General features: G+C 38.7%; 1 protein-coding gene across 4 annotated transcripts in view; it reads right to left on the bottom strand.

Moving 5' to 3' along the window:
• The window catches only part of ADK (adenosine kinase), a 584474-nt gene that overhangs the window by 501295 nt on the left and 56082 nt on the right, over nt 1-27097 (bottom strand). For all 4 annotated transcript variants that reach the window (XM_032140553.2, XM_058436404.1, XM_032140580.2 and 1 more), the window contains exon 3: nt 14837-14890. In XM_032140553.2, the coding sequence (XP_031996444.1) occupies nt 14837-14890 (54 nt within the window). The remainder of the gene's footprint in view (nt 1-14836; nt 14891-27097) is intronic.

Raw genomic sequence — 27097 nt, 5'->3', positions numbered from 1 at the left:
GTGTGAGCCACCATGCCTGGCCCCTTTTAAAATTTTCTGCTCATTGATGATGCACCCAGTCACCCAAGTGCTCTGATGGAGATGTACAAGGAGATGAATGCTGTTTTCATGGCTGCTAATACAACATTCATTCTGCAACCCCCAAATCCAGGAGTAATTTTGACTTTCAAGTCTTATTATTTAAGAAATATATTTTGCAAGACTATAGCTGCCATAGACAGTGATTCCTCTGATGGATCAGACAAAGTAAAATGAAAACCTCCTGCAACGTATTCATCATTCTAGATGCCATTAAGAACATTCGTGATTCATGGGAGGAGGTCAAAACATCAACATTAACAGGAGTTTGGAAGAAGTGAATTCCAGCCCTCGTGGATGACTTTGAGGGCTTCAAGACTTCAGGGAAGAAGTCACTGAAGATGTGGTAGAAACAGCAAGAGAACTAGAATTGGAAGTGGAGCCTGAAGATGGATACTGAAATGCTGCAATCTCATGATAAAACTTGAATGGACAGGGAGTTGCTTCTTATAGATGAACAAAAAAAGTGGTTTCCTGAGATGGAATGTACTCCTGGTGAGGATGCTGTGAACACTGCTGAAATGACAACAAAGGATTTTGAATATTCCATAAACTTAAGCTGATAAAGCAACAGTGTGGTTTGAGAGGACTGACTCCAATTTTCCAAGTTCTACTGTGGGTAATATGCTATCAGACAGCGTTGCATATTACAGAGAAATTTTTCATGAAAGGAAGGCTCTGACACAGCAAACTTCATTATTGTCTTATTTTAAGAAATTGCCACAGCCACTACAACCTTCAGCAACCAACATCCTGATCAGTCAGTAGCCATCAACACTGAGGCACGACCCTCCACCAGCAAAATGATGATAACTTGCTAAAGGCTCAGATGATTGTTAGCATTTTTATCCATAAAGTATTTTTATGGATTAAGGAATATACATTTTTATACACAATGTTATTGTATACAATAGATTACATTAAATTAAGGCATATACATTTTTTATACACAATGTTATTGCATACAATAGATTACATCGTGATATCACCACAACTTTTATATGCACTGGGGAAATACAATCTTCATGTATTTCTCTTTATTGTGATATTCACTTTATTGTGATAGTCTAGAACCAAACCCCCAATATCTCCAAGGTGTGCCTGTATAGGAAAACCAGATTACTATTTAGGTGGTTTATGGATAATAAAGGGTAGATTTGTTATACCAATAAAATTGGCCTATCTATTCTTTAAAGCAATTTTCTGGTATCAAATTTAGTCAAGGCCAACAAACAAAAAGAATAAGAATCATTCTTGAATTTCTTTGTGCCACAATACACACTGTACATCTGTTTGAATAAACTGTATTATATTTTAACGGAATAAAGATGTTTAGTACTAACAAAGGCTTCAAAGATAATTATCCACACAAAATTGTTTAAAAGCCTACTCAAGCATAATCCTAAGAACATCCTTCAATCTACTTAGAAGAAAATACAGTTAAATTTTTAGAAACTGAAAGAGCATATGTACTTCAGTTCTTTCTTATCCTCATTTGTATGTTTTAGTCCCTAGCTTTATGGTTAAAACCAGTTCACTCATTTTTCTAAATTCCATGTTGCAAGTCAATCATATTTCCTCTGCCTTCATGGAGCTTACATTATGTCTGAGAAAACATCTTTGAAGAGCTAATTATACAACTTACAATTTAATATAAAATGGTTTAGGGAAGTGTCTTAGTTTGATTGCTACAGCTTTTAACAGAAACCTGAGATTGGGTAATTTATAAAGGAAAGAAATATTAATATGTTTCTCAGTTCTGAAGTCTGGGAAGTCCTAGAGTATGGTGCCAGCTTCTGCTCAGCAACTTCTTGCTGCATTACCCCATGGCAGAAGGCAAACAGCAAGCAAGTGCTTGAGGGGCCAGACTCACTTTATAACAACCCTCTAGAGATAACTAACCCACACCTGCATTAATGCACTCATGAAGGTAGGGCCCCATGATCTAATCACCTCTTAAAGGCCTCCACCTCTTATTACTGTCCACCTCTTATTACCGTTACAATGGCAATTAAATTTCAACATGAGTTCTGGAGGGGACAAACATTCAAACCATAGCAGAAAGAAAGGAGAAAAAGTGGTGGTAAAATAAGCTCACTCCCACACAGGAAAATTGGAAGTAGACTTTGATAACAAAGGATTTTCCAACAACAGCATAAACTCATAGAACTCATATATGTGAGCAGGGTGCAGTGGCTCACGCCTGTAATCCTAACACTTTGGGAGGCTGAGGTAGGCAGACCACTTGAGCCCAGGAGCTCGAGACCAGCCTGGGCAACATGGCAAAATGCAATCTCCACTAAAAATACAAAAAGGAGCCAGGCATGGTGGCACATGCCTGTAGTCCCAGCTACTTAGAAGGCTGAGGTGGGACGATCACTATGATCATGCCACTGAACTCCAGTCTAGGAGACAGAGTGAGACCACATCTCAAGAAAAAAAAAGAAAAAGGAAAATTTTTTTAAATCGTATATGGAAAGCATTTTTTCCTGCAATTCTTCGCTAATTTTCTGGATCTTGCTAAGATTTTCTCTTTGCTCTTTCTACCTGTTGTAGAAGTTTGCTTTCCCCTCCTCTACAAGACAAAAAAAAATCCCTTATGAACATTTTCCCACCCAAGTCAAACCGGAAAGTTTCAGAAAAAAAAAAAAGGATAATTTCAAGTATCCAGCTAAACTTCAAAATTTATTTTTCCCCTAGAGCTTCCATCAGGCTTTACTCAACACAGACCTACAGAGCTAGAAATCACACCTCTCTCTAGCCTTCCCAAATAAAAAAGCACTAAAGTTACAGGAATATTTGAAGAAGAAAGTTTTATTTTGTATATGTTATTAAAACTTTGTATGTACAAAGTGAAACATTTTTGTAAAGGTTACATTTATACCTTTAAAAACCCACTTGCAACTGATTAGAATACAAAGTAAAATTTTACAGGGAAATTTTATAGATAATGTTTAGATCACTTTTCTAAATTATTGAAAAAGTCCAGTTGCAATCTTATTGAAGTTCTACAGAGGGAGCTAGTATCACAAAGAATAAAGTTATAATACATGAACTTCAAAAAAAGACCTAGTCTGTTGGAAATATCAGATAACCATTCATCAATATGAGCTCACTTTATCCTCTAAAGTTTTACCTTAACAATTAGCCAACTCAAAATAAAACACAGTATTACCTATAAACTGTGACATATTTCTAGTGAACCATATTAAAACTTATAAAATATAATTTCCATCAAAAATATGTAGAAAGCTGAAACTGGATCCCTTCCTTACACCTTATACAAAAATTAATTCAAGATGGATTAAAGACTTACATGTTAGACCTAAAACCATTAAAATCCTACAAGAAAACCTAGGCAATACCACTCAGGACATAGGCGTGGGCAAGGACTTCATGTCTAAAACACCAAAAGCAATGGCAACAAAAGCCAAAATTGACAAATGGGATCTCATTAAACTAAAGAGCTTCTGCACAGCAAAAGAAACTACCATCAGAGTGAACAGGCAACCTACAGAATGGGAGAAAATTTTTGCAACCTACTCATCTGACAAAGGGCTAATATCCAGAATCTACAATGAACTCAAACAAATTTACAAGAAAAAAAAAACAACCCCATCAAAAAGTGAGCAAAGGACATGAACAGACACTTCTCAAAAGAAGACATTTATGCAGCAAAAAAATACACGAAGAAATGCTCATCATCACTGGCCATCAGAGAAATGCAAATTAAAACCACAGTGAGATACCATCTCACACCAGTTAGAATGGCCATCATTAAAAAAATCAGGAAACAACAGGTGCTGGAGAGGATGTGGAGAAATAGGAACACTTTTATACTGTTGGTGGGACTGTAAACTAGCTCAACCATTGTGGAAGTCAGTGTGGCGATTCCTCAGGGATCTAGAACTAGAAATACCATTTGACCCAGCCATCCCATTACTGGGTATATACCCAAAGGACTATAAATCATGCTGCTATAAAGACACATGCACACGTATGTTTATTGCGGCACTATTCACAATAGCAAAGAGTTGGAACCAACCCAAATGTCCAACAACGATAGACTGGATTAAGAAAATGTGGCACATATACACCATGGAATACTATGCAGCCATAAAAAATGATGAGTTCATGTCCTTTGTAGGGACATGGATGAAACTGGAAAACATCATTCTCAGTAAACTCGCAAGGACAAAAAACCAAACACCGCATGTTCTCACTCATAGGTGGGAATTGAACAATGAGAACTCATGGACACAGGAAGGGGAACATCACACTCCAGGGACTGTTGTGGGGTTGGGGGAGGGGGGAGGGACAGCATTAGGAGATATGCCTAATGCTAAATGACGAGTTAATGGGTGCAGGAAATCAACATGGCACATGGATACATATGTAACAAACCTGCACATTGTGCACATGTACCCTAAAACCTAAAGTATAATAATAAAATAAATAAATAAATAAATAAAAATTAAAAAAAACCTTTAAATACTTTTCAAGTAGATATGTTCATAATGAACAATATCACTCCTCCAAAAAAGTTTTTTAAAAAAGGTTCCTAAGTCACTGAACTTATACAAAATGGAAAGCAATCAAAAAGATCTAAACAGTTCTATCCTTTTCTTATATAAGCCAAGTTACGAAGTCTCTTCCTCATCTGTAAAATGGGAATGATTACAATATCTGCTTCACAGAGTTGCTGTGGAGATTAAATTAGATCATAAAATAATTAAAACAATGCCCTTCTTCCTTGTTCTTTAAAATGTATTATTTGTTCAACACTTTCTAAAAAGAAATCAACATAGTAGAGTTTTCAAGGTTAGATTGGCTGCTAATAAACACTAAAGGTTCACTCAAGACCCCAAAGTGTATATCATTCCCAAAAGGTCTGACTCAGCCCTTAAGGGGAAATAGTGTTGGCATAACTCTTACATTAAAATCTGCCATAGCTACATTCTCAAAATATTCCTGTTTGTTGTAGACCAAGAAGAAAGAGAATTCATCACACCAGCAGTTTCTCTCTCCATTCTGTTACCCTCAATAAATTTCATCCCATAAATATATCTTGTCAAGTAAATTGCAGTTAAGGATCAATGAACTACACTTTGACTAAAGAGCTCTGAATAAAGTTTCTAGGAAACACCTTATCCTTCCCCATAAAAATTGACGGGAAAGATCATTATCATTTTTTGTTATTGTTGAAGAGTTTTATGCTAGAAATTCAGAACTTATACCCAGAGGGATCACTGAACAGACTAAAAGAGAAGTAGGTAATGAAAGAAATCATTTGTTTAATGGACAATGACAGAAAAGCACTAATCTAAACCCAAAATGATATCTGAGGAACTTAAGTTTGGAAGACTAAGTGATTAAACAAAGTTAAGGTCTTAAACCGTGCCAAGAAGAAGTACACTTCCCCTAATTTCCTCTCCTATATGGTTTCAGCTTAAGATATGTCACAAGAGAAATTTGCATAAAATTTAGGGGATGTAATTGAAGCAGTAGCCATTTCATTCCAAAGGCAGTCATTGGTTAGAGGCAGGAAGGACAGACACAAAGGTATGGGCAGAACTGTAATCTGTCCTTACTCATCCCCACTCTACCTTCCATCCACAACTACCAGGACCAAACCTATCACCAGATTTTTCACTAAAGGCCCAAAGGTGGTAGTTGCAAAGGGCCTAAAACACACGAACCTCCTTCACAGTTTCCCTATAGCAGAACACGCAATTCATTAACCTACATCAAAAGGCAGGTTAGCAACTTTTCTCTCACATTTTAGGGACCTTAACATCCCTAGTTTTTCCCATGATTGAATAAGGTTTAATTCCTGTAATAAATTCCTTATTTCTTAATATCATAGTGGCATTGAATTCTAACTGATACCCCAAGACTATAGCCTATGGCAAAACTCATACATAAACTAAGTTTCTTCTAATGCTAAGTCCAGGGCACCATATAGTGTGCTTCATAAGTAGAAGGTAGCAATTTAGAATTAATTCTTTAAGGATTTTAAGATTTTACCACTAATAGCGTACATTTTTCATTCACCTATCATTCATGAATATAAGACCATGTTTAATCACAAAATTATTCCTTATAGGTCGGGCGCGGTGGCTCACGCCTGTAATCCCAGCACTTTGGGAGGCCGAGGCGGGTGGATCGCGAGGTCAGGAGTTCAAGACTAGCCTCACCAACATAGTGAAACCCTGCCTCTACTAAAAATAGAAAAATTAGCTGGGTGTGGCAGCGTGCGCCTATAGTCCCAGCTACTTGGGAGGCTGAGGCAGGAAAATGGCGTGAACCCGGGAGGTGGAGCTTGCAGTGAGCCGAGATTGTACCACTGCACTTCAGCCTGGGTGACAGAGCAAGGCTCCATCTCAAAAAAAAAAAAAAAAATTCCTTATAATGAGTTACCTTCCTTGATGACAGTGTTAATTATTTTCTGGTTTTTTTAGGGGAGGGGAACAGGGGGGTTGTTTGTTTGTTTTTTGAGACAGGTTCTCACTCTATTGCCCAGGCTGGAGTGCAGTTGTGCAATCTTTGCTCACTGAAGCCTCAACTTCCTGGGCTCAAGCAATCCTCTCACCTCAGCCTCCTGAGTAGCTGGGACTACAGGTGAGTGCCACCATGCCCAGCTAATTTTTTTTATACTTTTAGTAGAGACAGGGTTTCGCCACGTTGCCAAGGCTGGTTTCAAACTCCTGAGCTCAATTGATCCACCTGCCTCAGCCTCCCAAAATGCTGGGACTACAGGCGTGAGCTACCACACTTGGCCAATTATTTTCTTTTAAGCAACAAAATATTTAAGCAAATCTTTCCGAAGTTTTATAATCCAGGTATAAAAATTTCATAGAAGTTATGAGATCCTAGAATTTTACAGTAAGATCACAATTAAAAGTTCATCAAAAGACGTGAACTCATATCTCAATTGGTTGAGAATCATTTGTAGATTATGTATAAGCCTGAAACGACCTCAATCAACGCTAGTTTTGGATCCTTACAGAAGTAACCTGACCACCTGACCGTATCAGTAAAAGAAAAAAAACAAAAAAAAGAAGCAAAGAAACCTAACACAGATTTAGTACTTACTCCTGGAGATGCAGCCTTATAAGCACAAATGGTAACTCTTATTACAATAAACTATTTAAACCTTAGTTTAAAAAGCAATACAGTGAAAAGGTTACCTTACAAATATTATGACTACATACAAAAATAAACTTTAAAAAAAACTTTTCTTGGCCAGGCACGGTGGCTCACACCTGTAATCCCAGCCCTTTGGGAGGCCAAGGCAGACATATCACTTGAGCCCAGGAGTTCAAAACCAGCCTGGACAACATGGCAAGACCCCGTCGCTACAAAAAATACAAAAATTAGCCAGGTGTGGTGGTGCACACCGGTAGTCCCAGATACTCAGGAGGCTGATGGGAGGATATTTTAAGCCCACCAAGTCAAGGCTGCAGTGAGTCATGATCACGCCACTGCACTCCAACCTGGGCAACAGAGTTAGACCTTGTCTCAAAAAAAAAAAAAAGAAAAAAAAAAAACTTTTCTTACATAAGAGGCATTTATAGCTCAGGATAAAATTTCCAGCAAAAATATCATACATAGAAAGAGGCTGATGTGTTCTAGAGAAAAGGACTCCAATGATGACAAAGTTGCTAATGATGAAGATTCTGAATAAGACTGTTCAAAGAAATGGGAAGGAAAAAGAAAAAACTAATTCCATTTAACATAATATGTGGTTGTAAAATGTATACATTTGACTTACTTCATGAGCATACCTAAGAGCTTTTGTATCAAGCTGACCAAACAGCTTTGTGTCGCATCCTCTCCTTGGAAGAATGTAAAGTGCCTTGTATTTGGAAGTAATTAATTCTCTTCAACTCACTCAATATTGGTTATAGGTCTGAAGTGATTTCCAAAACCAAAACACAATATTGTGAAACTGATTTAATTAACTACTGAGTTCTCTGTGATCAGTTACCAAGTCTTGCAATGGATATTAATCCCTTTAAAAAAAAAAAAATTACTGGCAGCCAGGCATGGTGGCTCACGCCTGTAATCCCAGCACTTTGGGAGGCTGAGGCAGGCGGATCACCTGAGGTCAGGAGTTTGAGACCAGCCTGACCAATATGGTGAAACCCTGTCTCTACTAAAAATATAAAAATTAGCCAGGCGTGGTGGCAGGCATCTGTAGTCCCAGCTACTCAGGAGGCTGAGGCAGGGGAATCACTTGAACCTGGGAGGTGGAGGTTGCAGTGAGCCAAGATCACGCCACTGTACTCCACCCTGGCAACAGAGTGAGACTCCATCTCAAAAAAAAAAAAAAGTTACTGGCTGGGTGCAGTAGGTCATGCCTGTAATCGCGACACTTTGGGAGCAGAGGCAGGAGGATTGCCTGAGGTCAGGAGTTTGAGACCAACCTGAGCAACATAAGGAGACCCCATCTCTAAAAACAAGACTGTAGTGAGCCATGATCACGCAACTGTTTTCTAGCCTGGGTGACAAAGCGAGACCCTGTTTCAAAAAAATTTTTAAAAAAAGACTATATACTTAGAGAACTGCTTGGTGTGACAAAAATAGCACTTAAATTGAACTCAGGAGACTTGGTTTCTGGTCTAGTACTGTCCTTAAGTAGCAATGCAAACTATAGCAAGTCATTTTATCAATGTTACTCTCACCTTATGATAAAATATGGATATTGATTGGTTCAAGGGTTCATTTCTAGAATCAAAATTCTATAATTTTAAAGATACAAAAAAAACTGGGCCCTGAGAATAGGATCATAAAAATTTATGATATTTTTAAAACTGTACCTTATTTATGAACACTAAAAAAAATTTAGCATTTAACCTTGCTGTCAGTCCTAGCTTATTTCAATTTTGACTTTTTGCTTCACAGGATTTTTTTTCTATTAGCTTTACAAATATCCAGTTCTTAGATCATTCTTGCCAGAAAAAAAAAAAAAAAAAAAAAAAAAGATTCTTTTAACAGGGTCTCATTCTGTAACCCAGGCTGGAGCACAGTGGCACAGATCATAGCTCACTGCAGCCTGGACCTCCTGGTCTCAAGCAATCCTCCCACCTCAGTCTCCCAAGTAGCTGGGACTACAGGCAGGCACCACCACATCCGGCTACTTTTGTTAACTTTTTGTAGAGACAAGAGTCTCACTATGTTGTCCAGGCTGGTCTCCAACTCGTAGGCTCAAGCAATCCTCCTGCCTCAGCCTCCCAAAGTGCTGGGATTATAGGCACAAGCCCAGTCTATGATCTTGATGATTTCAAAGAACTGCTAAGTCACAGCATTAACAATTAATTTAAGAGCATACCAGACTGGGCACGCTGGCTCACGCCCCATAATCCCAGCACTTTGGGAGGCCAAGACGGGCGGATCACAAGGTCAGGAGATCAAGACCAACCTGGCTAACACGGTGAAACCCCGTCTCTACTAGGAATACAAAAAATTAGCCAGGCGTGGTGGTGGGCACCTGTAGTCCCAGCTACTCTGGAGGCTGAGGCAGGAGAATGGCGTGAACCCAGGAGGCGGAGCTTGCAGTGAGCCGAGACCACACCACTGCACTCCAGCCTGGGCGACACAGCAAGACGCCGTCTCACAAAAAAAAACAAAAAAAGCATACCAGATGTTATTGTCTCTAACTTCCCTGACATATCCCTAAACATTCCATTTAAATACTTACAACTTTCCTGCTGGTTTGGAAATTGACACTATTCACTAAGAAATTGCATTTTTACACTGCACCAAAGATCATATCCTGAGCACATCCTAATACCCTTGAAGGTTCATGCCTATTGCATAATTTATTTATTTTCTTCCATCTCATCATAATCCTAAATTGGCAAACATTTAAATATCACAATATAATTAACTTTTATAAGACAAAATTTAAAAATTTAAGGGGTTATTCTGACAAAATAATTTAATTTTTGACATTAAAAAATCATAAGGGAATTCATTCACTATCAGAAGGGAAAATACACTTCATATTTAGAACAGTATACACTGCTTACAAAAGTTCACTGTTTACCTTGGTAGCTATCTTAAAAAGCCAAGTAAATAAATGTGAATCCCCTTTAAAGAGATTTTCCCTTTGCCTTATAGCAAACAAAAAAAAAATCTTCAGATATCAGGTTACTCTGTGTTAAGTAGTATGGATACTTCTGAATTTATTTATATTTGCATTTGGAATTCACCCCTAAATCCAGACAACTTTTAACTTTCCTTACCTAAATCTTTATGATCAGATCTCAAAATCCAAGGTAATACAAAATTTATATATTCATAAAATAGATATTCATGGAAACAAAATGGTTCTATTTTCGACAACTGCAGATGTGTCCAAAGATTTTGAAAAGCCACTATTGGAGAGTAAGATTCCATTTATAAATAAAATCAGTATCTTTTACTTTTTCTTAAACCACTTTATTGAGGTATAATTGACATATAAAAAGCTGCACACTATCTTTTCTTTAATGCCTAGCACAATGTAAAGTAGGTGAAAAAATACTTAGTAAAATACTGATGTTTTCTTAATTTATTTTAAATTATTCCATTTACAAAACCAAAACTAAAAAAACTAGAAAGCTGATGAAACCAGTTCATTACTGGATCACGTACAGAACAAAGTATAAATCCTATAGTTTTAGATAAATCACACCACAACTTGAATTGCTCAGCTTTCTCTACTTAAAATCATTCCCCAAGGTCTTCAGTATGTAGAATAATGAAAAACAGGAACTTGAGAAAAACCACTTTGCTTAGAAAAACAAGTGTCACTGCTGACCAATATTTCCCTGTTTTCCCATGCCAATCTTCCTCAGACAGAGAAACAAGTATACTCGTGAAGCATCAGTAACTAAGTGTATATGAAATCTGAATCACAAAATTTCAAGAACTAAAAATGTTTTAGTGAAAACATACTTAATATTCATTAATATCAAGATAATTAGAACTATCATTGTACTCTCTTATTGGTATTCTTTTTTTATTTTTTTAAAGGCAAGGTCTCACTCTGTTGTCCAGTCCAGAACTCAGTGGAATGATCATGGTTCACTGCAGCCTTGATCTCCTAGGCCCAAGAGATCCTCCTGCCTCAGCTTCCTGAGCAGCTGGGACTACAGGCACACGCCACCTCATCAGGCTAATTTTTTTTTCCTTTTTTTGAGGCAGAGTCTCGCCCCGTCACCCAGGCTGGAGTGCAGTAGCGTGATCTTGGCTCCCTGCAACCTTTGCCTCCCAGATTCAAGCAATTCTCCTGCCTCAGCCTCCTGAGTAGCTGGGATTACAGGCACCCACAACCATGCCTGGCTAATTTTTATATTTTTAGTAGAGACAGGGTTTCACCATCTTGGCCAGGCCGGTCTTGAACTCCTGACCTCAGGTGATCCAACCACATCGGCCTCCCAAAGTGCTGGGATTACAGGCGTGAGCCACCGTGCCCGGCCTTTTTTAGGTTTTTTGTAGAGATGGGGTCTCACTGCGTTTCTCAGGCTGGTCTTGTACTCCTGGCCTCAAGCAATCCTTCCACCTCAGCCTCTCAAAGTGTTGGGATTACATGTGTGAGCCACCATGCCAGGCCGCTCTTTATTTATCAATATCAAGATAATTAGAGCAAGGCCGGGCGCGGTGGCTCACGCTTGTAATCCCAGCACTTTGGGAGGCCGAGGCGGGTGGATCACAAGGTCAGGAGATCGAGACCATGGTGAAACCCCGTCTCTACTAAAAATACAAAAAACTAGCCGGGCGTGGTGGCGGGCGCCTGTAGTCCCAGCTACTCGGAGAGGCTGAGGCAGGAGAATGGCGTGACCCCGGGAGGCGGAGCTTGCAGTGAGCCGAGATCGCGCCACTGCACTCCAGCCTGGGTGCCTGGGTGACAGAGCGAGACTCCATCTCAAAAAAAAAAAAAAAAAAAAGATAATTAGCGCTATCACTCTACTCTCTTATTGGTACTCTTATAGAATTAGGGTTTTATTTTCAAAGAGCAGGTCAATGCGATGGTGCCAACACATTTTTACAATTTTATAATGAATCAAGCTTTAAAAGACTGAAATTAAGAAGTTGTAATAATGTTTTATGAGAATAAAGCATAGAATTACTGATTAGATAATAAAATTTTGTTTTATATCCATGTCTTATATTGTTTAAAGCTTGGTCTTGAACACAAAAAGATTTTTTTGTTTTTAATACAGCAGGTGAGTTGTTATACACTCCTTAGCAGACTCTGACTTCCATGACCACCACCCTACTAAGATTTTGGCTATTTGAGTTGCAAAGACACAAATTATATTATTTATAAACAGCTTTCCTAATTCATGAAATTCATTAATTCAATAACTGTTTAATTTTTTTACATTAATACTCTGCTTTTATGATGCCATATTCAACTGAAAGTTTTCTTTGGTATGTAGGTCAAAAACTACAAGGAAGAGAGCCGGCAGCCAAAAATATCAAGACCATCAACTAATGACAAATCAAACGAGTGGCAATACTTAGCAATAATAGAACAAATAAACAACAGAACGTTAATCTGCAAAAATAAAAAGGAATTAACTGATATATGCAACAACACTGATGATTTCAAAAACATAGTGAGTGACAGAAGCCTTATACAAAATAGGACATATATATGACTCAGTTTATAAGAAATTTTAGAACAGGTGAAACAAACAAACAAAAAAAACTTTGAAATATAAAACTCTAGTTAATGGTATATGTGTTGAAATATTTAGAGACAAGCATATTAATGTCTACAATTTACTTTGAAATGCATCCAAAAAACAGATGAAGTAATGCATGAACAGAAGAATAAATAGATAAAACAAGTGCAGCAATATGTTAATGATAAAACCTTGGTGGTAAATATATGGGTGAACACATAACATATGTTTAAAACTTTTCGTAATAAAATGTAGGGGCTGGGCACGGTGGCTCAAGCCTGTAATAATCCCAGCACTTTGGGAGGCTGAGGTGGGCGGATCACTTGAGGTCAGGAATTCGAGACCAGCCTGGCCAACATGGCGAAACCCCATCTCTACTAAAATACAAAAATTAGCTGGGCATGGTGTCGGGAGCCTGTAATCCCTGCTACTCAGGAGGCTGAGGCAGGAGAATCGCTTGAACCCAGGAGGCAGAGGTTGCAGTGAGCCAAGATTATGCCACTACACTCCAGCCTGGGCAACGGAGCAAGACTCTGTCTCAAAAAAAAAGTAAGAAAAAAGTATCAGTTGGCCAAGTTATACCCATAGAGATGAATTATATCTTGGACAGTTAAAAAACTTTCAAATGAATTAAAACATTAAAATGGGTTATATATTAAATAACATATTCTTTAAAAGCAGATTTCTGGTATTTTTAATATTGGTCATAGTCTAAGGACTAAAGGAACTTTTAAGGCTCACCAACTACTTAATTCCCAAAGCAAAAGAAGTTCTGTTACCAGACCTATAAATAATAACCAACCAATGCTACAGTAACAATCACCGACCCTCACTGACTATACTAGGAAATAAACAGCAAAAAAATTTCTTGACAATATATATATTTGAGAACCCACTATGGAGATTATACTCAAATAAGGATAGACCAAATATAAACCTGATGAAAGGTTAGCATAATAATGAAAGGTTAGCATAATAGTGGAATGTGTAAACAGTAAGAATGCATAAGAAAATCCTTTCCCTGAACATTGGTCCTGCCATTTTATAATTAACAATTTATATGTTATCTTAAATAGGAGAGAGGAAAATAATTTACAAAAGGTTCAAGACAGTTTTTAAAAAGCAGTTTAAAAGTACTTGGAAAAAAATTATTACTTAATCTCAAGAAGAAAATAAGTCTTGACGTCCTCTATGAAAAAAAATTACTGTCCCTATAAATGAGTACAAGTGAAGGTTACATTAAACTAAACCAAGAGAGACCTGAGTTAGATGTGAAAATAAAATGTCTTCAGCCAGGCATAGTGGCTCACACCTGTAATCCCAGCACTTTGGGAGGCCAAGGCAGGTGGATTACCTGAGGTCAGGAGTTTGAGACCAGCCTGGCCAACATGGCAAAACCCCATCTCTACTTAAAATACAAAAATTAGCTAGGCGTGGTGGCGGGCACCTGTAATCCCAGCTACTTGGGAGGCTAAGGCAGGAGAATTGCTTGAACCCAGGAATGAGAGGTTGCAATGAGCCGAGATCGTGCCTCCAGCCTGGGCAGCAGAACAAGACTCTGTCTCAAAAAAATAAAAATAAAATAAAGTGTTTTAACTTGTACCAAACAATTGACATTTACTTTTTCATAAACCAGTGACAGAAACAAAATTATATTTCTCCATCATTATCCTGAAGGTGGGTGATCTACCGGAGTAAGACCCAAAAATTAATAGTGACAATTTATTTTTATTTTTTACTTTTTTCTGGTAGAGCAGTCAGAAAGAAAATAGGAACAATTTAATATTTTATCTGGAAAGAGAAAATGACATGACATATTTCCCAATAAGACTTTAGTCTAGATGATGGAATACAACACTACATCTTTTAATGTGAATACAGGAGAAATTATGTCCTGTGTAAACTTTACATAGTATAAATTATATAGTGTAGGTTATCATAATTCTGTTAGGATTAAGGTCATAGTGTTAATTATACTTTGTCATTATATAATTTTGAAAATCAGATAATTTACATATACATATATCAACTTCATAGACAGAGTAAACTATTTACAGCCAATGGTTTAATGCACTTACAGTTCCTTGTGTTTGTCTTCAGCCAAGATTTGGTCATTTGGTTTCAGAGAATACCTATGTAACAGAAACGAAAATTACACTCTTCATACAAACACAGTATCAACTTAAGTTAGTTGACCTCTTCAAAACAAGCACTCCAACACTTATAGTCTCTGACTTAATTGATAAAACACCAAGAATGCCCAAGTAAACGGTTTTTTGCTGTTCTATTAGTCATTTCCAGGAACACCACTCTAGGAACTGAAAGGAGATCACCCTAACCATGCTTTGAAGATCTTCAATATTCTTCTGTAGTGAATCATCTGTAATGTCACACTTATTCAGCAGTTCAAAACTGATGCAACAACTACAACGTTAAGTATTTTAGACTTCACAAACAATATGTAAATCATTCATTAAATATATAGTAATCATATACTGTGAACCAGGCTATGTATTAAGTAGCATGACACAGGAGGGAAAGAAAAGCTTGGAGGGTTTTTTTTGTGTTTTTTTGTTTGTTTGTTTTTTGAGAGAAATTCTCACTCTGTCACCAAGGCTGGAGTGCAGTGGCACGATCTTGACTCAGTGCAACCTGTTCAAGCGATTCTCCTGTCTCAGCCTCCCCAGAAGCTGGGATTACAGGCACGCACCATCATGCCCGGCTAATTTTTGTATATTTAGTAGAGAAGGGGTTTCAACATGTTGGCCAGGCTGCTCTGAAACTCCTGACCACAAGTGATCCAAACACCTCAGCCTCCCAAAGTGCTGGGATTACTGGCATGAGCCACCGTACCCGGCCTCAAGTTTTAGAGTTTTTGATTGACCATTTACTAGCTAAATGACCATAGGCAAGTTACTCTACATCTTTAAGTCTCAGTTTCTCTGGTCATAAAATACAGGTTGCTATAAATATTAGATCAGGGATCTTTCACAGTACCACATATTTGTACTGCTGACGGTAAACAGACTTTCTGAAGGGTACACAGAAATAGATAAACAACAATGGACAACAATTCCCAGGTCTTCAATTCTCACTCATACTCAACCCTTTCATAAAATTTAAAATTAATCTGCCTGAAAATGGATCATAGGTCCATTTGAAAGGTCATGTTGATTTTCCTCTCTGGTCTCCTCTTTCACAAGTACCTTTAAACCCACTGCTATGGTTTGAATATTTGACCCCCCTCAAATCTCTTGTTGAAATTTAATCCCCAACGGGGCAATATTGAGAGGTAGGGCCTTTAAGAAGAATTGGATCATGAGAGCTCTACCTTCATAAATGGATAACCCATTCGTGGATTAATGGGTTATCATGGGAGGGGAGCTGGTGGCTTTAAAAGAAGAGAAGAGACCTGAGCTACCATATTAGCAGGTTCAGGCCCCTTGCCATGTGATACCCTTCACCACCTCAGGAATCTGTAGAGTCACTATCAGCAAGAAGGTTCTCACCAAGTGCAGCCCTTTGACCTTGGACTTCTCAACCTCCATAACTGTAAGAAATAAATTCCTTTTCTTATAAAATACCCAGTTTCAGGTATTCTAAGTAACAGAAAATGGCCTAAAATTCACTTTTTATTAATATAAAAAGGATGACATACTCCTCACCTATTCTGAATGAAACTATACACTATTGTATTGCCTGAGTATAAAAACCTTTTAAGTGTTAAACAAGGAATGATTCATATTTTGTCTGCAAAACTTTTTTTTTTTTTTTGAGACAGAGTTTCACTCTGTCACCCAGGCTGAAGTACAGTGGCACAATCACGGCTCACTGCAACCTCTGCCTGCTGGGTTCAAGCAATTCTCGTGCCTCAGCCCCCAAAGTAGCTGGGACTACAGGCATGCACCCCCACGTCCGGCTAATTTTCATACTTTAAGTAGAAACGAAATTTCACCATGTTGGCCAGGCTGGTCACGAACTCCTCACCTCAAGTGATCCGCCCACCTTGTCCTCCCAAAGTACTGGGATTACAGGCGTGAGCCACTGCACCTGGCCTATTTTCTTCTGTTTAATAATTTAGCAACATTTTGAAGGCAGAGAAGCAACATTTTGAAGGCAGAGAAGAAGGAGAAAAAAAAATTTTTTAATAAATAAAAAATAATTTAGCAACATTTTAACACATTTGTTATTTTACTCTGTGCTAATTACAATTTAATGACTAAGATATTTTAAAATTTACACATTTTGGCTAGCTGCAAAGACATATAATAGGGTAATCAATATGCATAAAAGACTGTAATGCATAAAAATATACTACCTTCATAATGTATGCATGTTACAGGCAAAATATAACTTATGCATAAAATACATCATATAAGAATAGAATCTGGTGTGAAAAGTGTAACAGAAATGCAAATTCAGGACAGAAAGGACTATAAAATCTTTAAACGTCAAAAAAGGAAGCTGTTTATATATTTTTATGAATGAATAAAAGGGGTATCAAATCACAATGGTATTTAGAGTCCACTAAAAAGAGTGATTTAGGCCAGGCGCGGTGGCTCACGCCTGTAATCCCAGCACTTTGGGAAGCCGAGGCGGGCGGATCACGAGGTCAGGAGATCGAGACCATCCTGGTTAACACGGTGAAACCCCGTCTCTACTAAAAAAATACAAAAAAATTGGCCAGGCATTGTAGTGGGCGCCTGTAGTCCCAGCTACTCAGGAGGCTGAGGCAGAAGAATGGCGTGAACCCAGGAGGCAGAGCTTGCAGTGAGCCCAGATCGAGCCACTGCACTCTAGCCTGGGTGACACAGTGAGACTCCATCTCAAAAAAAAAAAAAAAAAAAAAAGAGTGATTTATCAGTATTATATAAAGTTATTAAAAATCATTAGCTGGGCACACTGGCTCATGCTTATAATCCCAGCATTTTGGGAGGCCAAGGCAGGCGGATCACTTGAGGTCAGGAGTTCAAGACCAGCCTGGCCAACACGGTGAAACCCCATCTCTACTAAAAATACAAAAATCAGCCAGGCATGGTGGTAGGGGCCTGTGGTCCCAGCTACTGGGGAGGCTGAGGCAGGAGAATCACTTGAACCTGGGAGACGGAGGTTGTAGTGAGCCGAGATTGTGCCACTGCACTCCAGCCTAGGCGACAGAGCCTACTTTCAACTTAGTAGAAAGCTATAACTCAACTTCCCACCATGCCTTTCATAGAATGACACAAAGCACAGCCTATATTTTAGATGTTTTGTTTCCTAATGGCATAGATAGATATTCTTTTATCATCAATTCTTACCATGAACACAGTTCCTAAAAATCAGAGACAACAAAATGGTACAGTGGTAGTCCTCAAAATTTTTTTCTGCCCTAAATTACCGGAGAAAAATGACATACACTCCAAAGAACAGAAGACGGAGAAGTAAGGGGCAGCACAGGGAAGGCGCCTCTTTATTCTGCCTCTAGCCCCTACAAAGAGAACCACTGAGTGAAAAAAATCACTAGATACAAATTTAAAAACCTGCAGTATCATCCTGATTCTGACATTAACTTGTTTTCTGAACTGGGCAAGCCACTTAATTTCTCTAATGAGGATAAAACTGCCTATGTCACAGCGTTGCTATCCAGATCAAATAACATTACACTAAAAGTGTCCAGCGCATTATTTAACAATTATAATAAATACTCATCCCTGCCCCCTCTTCTTGGAATCTTCTACCCCTATAAAATGAAGAATTCAATTAGCTCAAAAAGGGAGGAAAGGGCACTTTTAAATGCTCATAACTTTTATAAGAGCCTTTTATTGAGACTGAAACAAACACTTTTTATTCAAATGTGCTGCTCCTCTGAAGACTAGCATAGCACAGAACTTACTGCCTTGAAAGGCGCAGGTACAAGACTGTGAAGTTCTGAAACAGGACAGTCATAAGAGAGGTGCCATGCCTAATGTTGCACAGTTAATGTCAAGTTAAGACTTGGTACATAGCAGATGACAATAAAATATTCTATAAATACTTGGAACTAAAATTGCCTTCCAATAATTAAATCAGTAAAATTTCTATAAATCTACAAATATTGGCACATAGTCCAAAGAATCCCAACAGTATCAAGTAAAGTTTTACAGAATTGGCAAAACCAATCAGGTAGACAGTGTGGATGTGGCAATTTTAAATAACATATTTAATTGGCTCTTTCAATTTTAAAAAAAGTTGATTAAAATACAATAGAAAGGAAGAAAATGGGGGGGCAAAACCATTAATCACTACAACAATGTTTGAGACTAAAGCTGGACTGCAATTTAAGAAGCTTATAAAGAAATAGATTAAGAGTAAATCACAGGGTTAGAATAAAAAAGCAAAAAGTTACAAGGTTTATGAAAATAATATTTTTAAATCTCATTAACAAAGTAAATGAGGATTAAAACTCAATTAGAGAAAGCTGAAAGAATTAAACTAGATTTAAGCCTAAATACCTAAAATAGAACTATACTCTTTGTATTCTTAATTTTTCTTATGCTTTTTATTTTAAAAAATTAATATTGATAATTGTTCAAAATGACTAGCCACATATTTTTATTAAAGGACATTTTTAAATTTGGAATTGGAAGATATTGATATCACTGCTTAGCTCTTGGGTCACATCAACCTTCCATTTATTTGCTAATACATTTTATTTCTGGCTTCTGTCTCCATATTTGCACTGTGATTTGCCTGGCAGAGGGCGCCACTGACATCCCATTCAAATACAGGGGACCCTTTGAGGTGTTACTTTACTAGATATCTCTGTTGCAGCAGGTATTATTGACTATTCTTACATAAACTCATCATACTTCATCAGAGCTTGTCTTAGTTCTGCTTTTTCTTAATCTCATTCTATACTCATTCTTTATCTATCCATCTATTAAATGTTCTAGCTTCCAGCCCACTTCTCCTTTTACTTTTTACTCTTTTTTTTTAGAAAGTTTCATCTACTGGTTGCTTTAAATACCATGTACATAATAATAAAAATAGTGCTAGTAATAGCTGCCATTTATTGAATAATATTGCATCAAACTATGTAAAATTAAATACAATTAAAGAGTCCAGGCGAGGCACTGTAGCTCACATGTGTAATCCCAGCACTTTGAGAGAATGAGGTGAGAGGATTCCAAGACCAGCCTAAAAAATAAAATTTTTTTAAATTAGCTGGGCATGGTAGGGCACATGCCTGTAGTCCCAGCTACTCAGGAGGCTGAGGTAAGAGAATCGCTTAAGCCTGGGAGGCTACAGGGAGGCATGACAGCACCACTCACTGAACTCCAGACTGGGCAACACAGCAAGACCCTGTCTCCAAAAACAAAAGGAGTCCAGCCATGACTCTTCTACCTGCCAAAAAACATAAATCCAACTGTCTCCTGAATATGCCTGCCTGGATATCACAGTCATCTCAAGCTTGAACAAAACTCAATTCAATCTTTCAAGCCCCTCTTCCATATCCTCCTCCTATACTCCCTAACTCATTTGTAAATACCACCATCAGTCACCAAAACCAAAAATTCAAATGTTATCTCTAACTCCTTTACCCTCTTCATTAAATCAATCAAGTCTTACCTTGATAACACGAAAGTATTATTGTACTCTCTCCCAACCATTCTATCATAACTAAAGTGATCAAGTCATCATCTCGCAACAGGTTTATCACTATAGCCTCCTCAAATCTATTGATCCACTACAGACAAAGCAATTCACATAATCCTAAAATATGAATCCAACCATGTCATCTGCCTGCTTAAATGTCTCAAGTGCTCTCCATTGCCAATAACAGAGGCATGAGAGATTTCAAGCTCCTCAGTAGCCAATAATATTAGCTAACATATGCCAAACATACAAATAATCTCATTCAATCCTCACAAGAACCCTAATATCCTTACTTTACTCACAAGGAAACTGAGCTTCCATAGATAACCAAGGTCACACAGCTCCAGAGCACACTCTTAACCTCTATTTTATAATGCCACTGTGAAGAAGTAAGTGATTTCTTTCCACATATGTCTCCTCAATTAGATTATAAGCTGTTTAAAGGCAAAACAGTTACTTAATATTGTATTCCCAGTATTTGGCAAAAGAGTAACCATAAAACATGTGCTCCAAAAAGTGTGTGTTGAGCTGTGAAATGAACTGTTAAAAAATAATCTATGTTTATGTACCCTTAGAAGTACCATTTCCTTCAATATTCAAAGTTAGGTTTGAACATCAAATAACCCAAAGAACAGCATCTTCTATCTGGGCAAAATGAAGGAAAGTAGTCTGTGTTCATTTAGTATCCATAATTTAGGTTGTTTTTTGAGGAAGCCCCAGAGCAACTCAGGACCAATTACTCAATATGTGAAATGACATAAAGATTCAAAGAGCAGTTTATTTCAAATTCTAAGAATTTAGAATTTTGAAGGAGAGAAGCAGAATAACCAAAGACTATCTGTTAATGTGGGTCACAAGGTAGTCAAGTAAGAGAAAATATTCAAACTTAAGAAGCATTTCCGAATACCACCAATAATCTAGAATATGTTATAGAAAAATATATACACAAGATACAACTTTTTTTGAAGATACCTTTTAAAAAATATAAACATATAAAAAGAAATGTAAAATTTTACAATAAACCTAAGCTGTACTGGTTAATATCATAAATGCTAATTATATCTATTAAAACATAATTAACATGAAATAAAATGTTGAAATTCATCAGTTGCACTAGCCACACTTCAAATGATCAAAGCCAAATGTAACTAGTGGTTACCATGTTGGATAGCACAGATACACAACATTTCGATAATCATTAAACATTCTAGTAGACAGCACACACTGCTGCAAAGATACTGACCCCAGATTTCATTTGTACTTTATTGACTTCTGCATGGTCTGAATTTTTTTCTAAAAAGCATTTACTTTTATAATTTTTGAATCTAACAGATTTAGCAAATGATCACTACCATAAGATGTATATGTTTTTAAAAAAAATCAGCCTAACCATTTTGTAACCCATATTAAATGTATTTAAATTTTACGTGTTATTAAAAGATAATAGAAGAATATCTAAAATAAAGAAAGAAATATTTGTAGGGATAAGAAAATTTGTTGGTAAAGATCTCTTTTTTCCAAATTAATCACTAAATACAATACTAAACAAAATCCCAGACAGAATATTTAGGTCAATTAAAGACCTAAATATACAAAACATAATGTTGAAAGTTGTAGAAAAAATATGGCAATAGCTTTATAAAGAATTAACTAAAAGGCCGGGCACGGTAGCTCACACCTGTAATCCCAGCACTTTGGGAGGCTGACGTGGGTGGATCACTTGAGGTCAGGAGTTCAAGACCAGCCTGGCCAAAATGGTGAAACCCCGTCTGTATTAAAAATACAAAAATGAGCCAGGCGTGGTGACACATGCCTGTAATCTCAGCTACTCGGGAGACTGAGGCATGAGAATAGCTTGAACCTGGGAGGCAGAGGTTGCAGTGAGCTGAGATCATGCCACTGCCATCCAGCCTGAGAGACAGTGAAACTTCATCTCAAAAAAAAAAAAAAAATTAACTATAAAAGTGTCAGAGCAGTTTACAATTCATTTTAAAGCAAAACAACTAAATGTCTAGCTTTTAACCTAACACATGCAGTCTCACTTGACACTCCAAATATTTTTTTCACTTTCAAAGCTAACATACACCCATTTGTAGAAGTAATAAATTTTTATTTATAGAAATAATTCAGTTGTAAATTATTGGCACTGAATAACCAGCACTAAAATTTACAGCCAATTACTTTGAGCATTTTCCTTTTCTTAATTTTTAGAGACAGGGTTTCACTATATTGCCTAGGATGGAGTGCAGTGGCTATTCACAGGCATAATCATGGTGCATGACAGCTCGAGCCTCCCAAGTAGCTGGCACTACAGGCAAGCACCACCACAGCCAGCTACTTCGGGCATTTTAGGTGTGAACATTAAGTAACATCTTTCATGCATACTTAGATTAATAAAAACTCATGTAAGGTTTGTATGTTTATTTTATTAAAGGTTTAGATCTGTGAGAAAAACACGTTTCCTCAACTACTCCCGTCATAAAACTGAGTATTTTCTTTTTTTTTTTTTCCTGAGATGGAGTCTCACTCTGTCACCCAGGCTGGAGTGCAGTGGCGCAATCTCAGTTCACTGCAACCTCTGCTCCTGGGTTCAAGCAATTCTCCTGCCTCAGCCTCCTGAGTAGCTGGGACTGCAGGCACGCACCACCACACCCAGCTAATTTTTTATTTTTAACAGAGATGGGGTTTCACCTTGTTAGCCAAGCTGGTCTCTAACTCCTGACCTCAGGTGATCCGCTCACCTCGGCCTCCCAAAGTGCTGGGATTACAGGTGTGAGCCACCATACCCAGACAAAACTGAGTATTTTCATTTCTACTGATGGTTTTCCTTTCTCAATTACCATTTCATTCATTCTCTCATTCCTCTTACTTTGATGATATTTATCTAGTGTCAGGAAAAACCAAGGCAAACCTATCTTACACATTCCTTCCCTGCCTTTTTCATCCCTATTAACATACCTCCATAATTATAGACCAGGGCTCAACTGGAGGTATTCATATGTTCCACATTTCCTATTCCCTCATGCCCCCACTGTGTCCCTACAGTTTACTAGAAAAGATTCTTTTCAATAATGTACTTTCTGCCACAGGTGTTCCTAGTAATTTTCAATTCTTTTTTTTGGTGGGAGGGACAGGAGTTTGAGGCTGCAGCGAGTAGGCTGTGATTGTGCTACTGCACTCCAGTCTGGGAAACAGAAAAACTTGTCTCTAAAAAAAAAAAAAAAAAAAAAAAAATCAGAATCAGAAAAATATTTTATCAAATGAATTTTGACAATTAGAACTCACTTTCATAGTGTAAGATACTAATCAGTATATATCTCATTCATTTGGTATATGTCTTAGTCCCCTTGTGCTGCTATAACAAAAACACCACAGACCAGGCTATTTATTTTCTTATGTTTTGTTGTTGTTGTTTTATTTTTCTTATTTTGTTTGGGGTAATTTGTAAACAATAGAAATATATTTCTCACATTCCTGGAGGCTGGGAAATCCAAGGTTAAGGCACCGGCAAGACTGGCGTCTGGCAAGGCTTTTCTCTGCTTCTAAGATGGAACCTTGTTGCTGCATCCTCCAGAGGGGAGGAACACTGTGTCCTCACATGGCAGAAGGAATGTAAAGGCAGGAGAGCTCTCCCTTCAACCTTGAGTCCTTTCACAAGTGTGCTAATCCCATTCATAAGAGCAGAGCCTTCATAACTTGGTCAACCCCCAAGAGTCACACTTCTTATACTGCTACACTGGGATAAGTTTCAACATGAATTTTTGGAGAGAATACCATCATTCAAACCACAACAATATACCATTTATCTATGCTGGGTGCAGTGGCTCATGCTTGTAATCCCAGCACTTTGGGAGACCAAGGTGGGCAGATCACCAGAGGTCAGGAGTTCGAGACCAGCCTGGCCAACATGGTGAAACCCTCTCTCTACTAAAACTGCAAAAATTAGCTGGGCATGGTGGCACATGCCTATAGTCCCAGCTACTCAGGAAGCTGAGGCAAGAGGATCGCTTGAACCCGGGAGGCAGAGGTTGCAGTGAGCTGAGATTGCACCACTGCACTGCAGCTTGGGTGACAGAGCAAGACTCCATCTCAAAAATAAAAAATAAAAATAAATAAATATATATATATATATATATATATACACTAGTACTTATCTAAATACTTATCTAATGGTGGCTCAAAATGTAGGCTAAACACAATCTGTTTACATCATAAGGTAAATTTTAAAATATATTTGGAAGAAATAGCCAGGAGTAACAATAGAGAAGACTCTTTTATTGTTAGGGTCCAAAGACTTGTTTTTTATCTTCGAGTACTTATTTGAAAATCAAAGTTAAAGATTAAAACCTTCCAAATATAAAATAAAACTTCAGCTAGCCACTTAGGACCAGCTGCTAGTAAAACATGTAAAACAAAGACGTTACTCGAGCTCCCAGCAGCGTCACTGATGGCAGCAGCAGGCTGTCTAGAGCAGCTGCTGCAAAGACACTGGCTGCAATAGGGGAGATGCAGCCAGGGTTGCATGCTCCACAGAGCCCATGGGAGCTGGGAACAGGTGGGAGCTGCACCCACTTCCAAGTTGGCAGGGCTTGAGCCCCACCCTCCTGAGTGCAGCTGCAGCCACCCAGCCATGGCTGTGGACCCAGGTATCCCTGCGCTCTCTGGGGCCCGGGAAGTCCCCCTTTACCCTGCAGGCTCAGAAGTGCCTGTTCCCATGCCTGGCCTCTCCTCGATCCCAGCACCTGCTCCAGGGTGGAGCAAAGTCGTGGCCAAGCCCAGGCACTGTCACAAACCAGCGGGTGTGCATGTGCTCGGGGTGGCACTGACATACCAGCCCCCTGCCCCCTCAGCCCCCTCTGGACTTTAGGTGCAGAGAAGCAAAGCATGGGAGGGAGGCCAAGGTGGGGCTGAGGGCAGCTCAATGGGGCTAGCAAGTACCCTCATGACCAACAGCCTGCACACTGTAGACAACATGATTGATGGCAGCAGGAGGCAGACAGTCTCCTGGGAAAAAAGGGGTGGGTTCAGGTGAAGCCCCACCTTCAAGCCAGGGACAGTCTGAAGCATGTGGGCCAGGCTGTCAGTTCCAGGTGGGGTCCACTGAGGGGAGTGAGAACTCATGGTGCTTTTTCCAGACCCATCCATAGCTGCCCATGGACCAATCAGCACACACTTCTCCCTTGTGAAACCCATAAAAACCCTGGACTCAGCCAGACTTACAGAGACCCAGGACTACCAACTGTGGAAAGGAGTTACCCCCTCAGGGTCTCACTCTCTGAGAGGTGGACACTTGTCAGGACGACCTGCCTGCAGAAAGGAGCTACCCACTTCGGGTCTCCTGAGAGCTGTTCTGTTGCTCAATGAAGCTCCTCTCCACCTTGCTCACCCTCCAGTTGTCCCCATACCTCATTGTTCATGGACGCAGGATAAGTTAAGACCTACCAAGTGGCAGGACTGAAACAGCTGTAACACAAACAGGGCTAAAACATGCCTCGCCCCACTCAGCACCTTGCAGGCAACAAGAAGGAAAGAAGAGCTGCAGCCCTTCTGAAAGCCCAGACCTAGGGGGTCCCCAATCCAGGGCTGTGACACTCTCTTTGGGGCTCTGTGGTTTCTGGTGTCTCCAAGCTTCCAGGCACCACCATATTATCCTCATCCAGACGTGGGTTCCTACAGTGAAAGCCACTTGAGATGCATCAGATCCAGCCTCAGGCTTGCAAGAAAGCCAGCACCTGTGCCAGCTCCTGGAGATGCCCACCCCCCCGCAGCAGCCAGCGTGAGTGGCTCTACACAGTGGCCGGACCCCATACAAGCTTGCTTACACACCCTTTGCCACGCCACTCTGCACCTGGCTTGCTCTTGACAGGTGTGGGATCCAGGCTGGTAGCATGAGCCAAACGCAGCCTGCCAGGCCAAATGAGCAGAACAAGCCCAGCAGGCACAAGCAAACCTCAGGCAAAGGCTCCACCAACCACAGTAGCTTCTGGCTGGAAAAGCGACACCCTAAGGATCCTGTGACATCATCACACAGCTGCCAAGTCATAATCACTCTGATCACATTTGCCTGAAATTTTAAAAACAGTGATCCAAAAACATAATGTTGAGTGAAAAACAGCACACTACCAAAGACTACACATAGTATTAGCCCATAAACATTTATCTTCAGATTATATATGCCTAACAAACATCTGGAGGCATGTTCACCAAAATAACAACACTGATTATATATGTGTGAAAGCTAATCATACAAATTGGGTCATTCTTGTCATATCTGACTAAAACAGGTGACAGGCTGGGGGGAAGAGCACTCAGCACACATAACATTGCTCCAAGAAGGTAATTCTCTGCAAGGCTGGCTGCTGAAACTGCCTGTTGTAATCTGAAAACAGTTTTATCCAGTAGCTACTGAAACAATGAGCTGTGACTCTAAAAGACTAGTTTTACTCACTGCAGTCACTCACCAATCAAAGCTTGCCACCTCCCCAAAACTAGTGCCAATGAGCTTTCTTTCAAAACAATACAAAACATTTCACCTTTTTATAAAACTTCCAATCTTATCTTTCTTCTTCAGACATAGCAAAGACCACCTGGTCTGTGTGTATATCCCAAATTTCAATTCTTGCTTCCCATATAAAATGTTCTACATTTATGGGTTTGTCTCTATATTTTATTTTACTTTTGAAATACATAATAAAATTTCAAATTTTTACGTTGCTCTTTACTTT

Source organism: Hylobates moloch, unplaced genomic scaffold (assembly GCF_009828535.3).
Source record: "Hylobates moloch isolate HMO894 unplaced genomic scaffold, HMol_V3 SCAFFOLD_3, whole genome shotgun sequence".
Lineage (NCBI taxonomy): Eukaryota > Metazoa > Chordata > Mammalia > Primates > Hylobatidae > Hylobates > Hylobates moloch.
The sequence above is the reverse complement of the archived record's forward strand: the minus strand, read 5'-3'. Positions and strand labels throughout refer to the sequence as shown.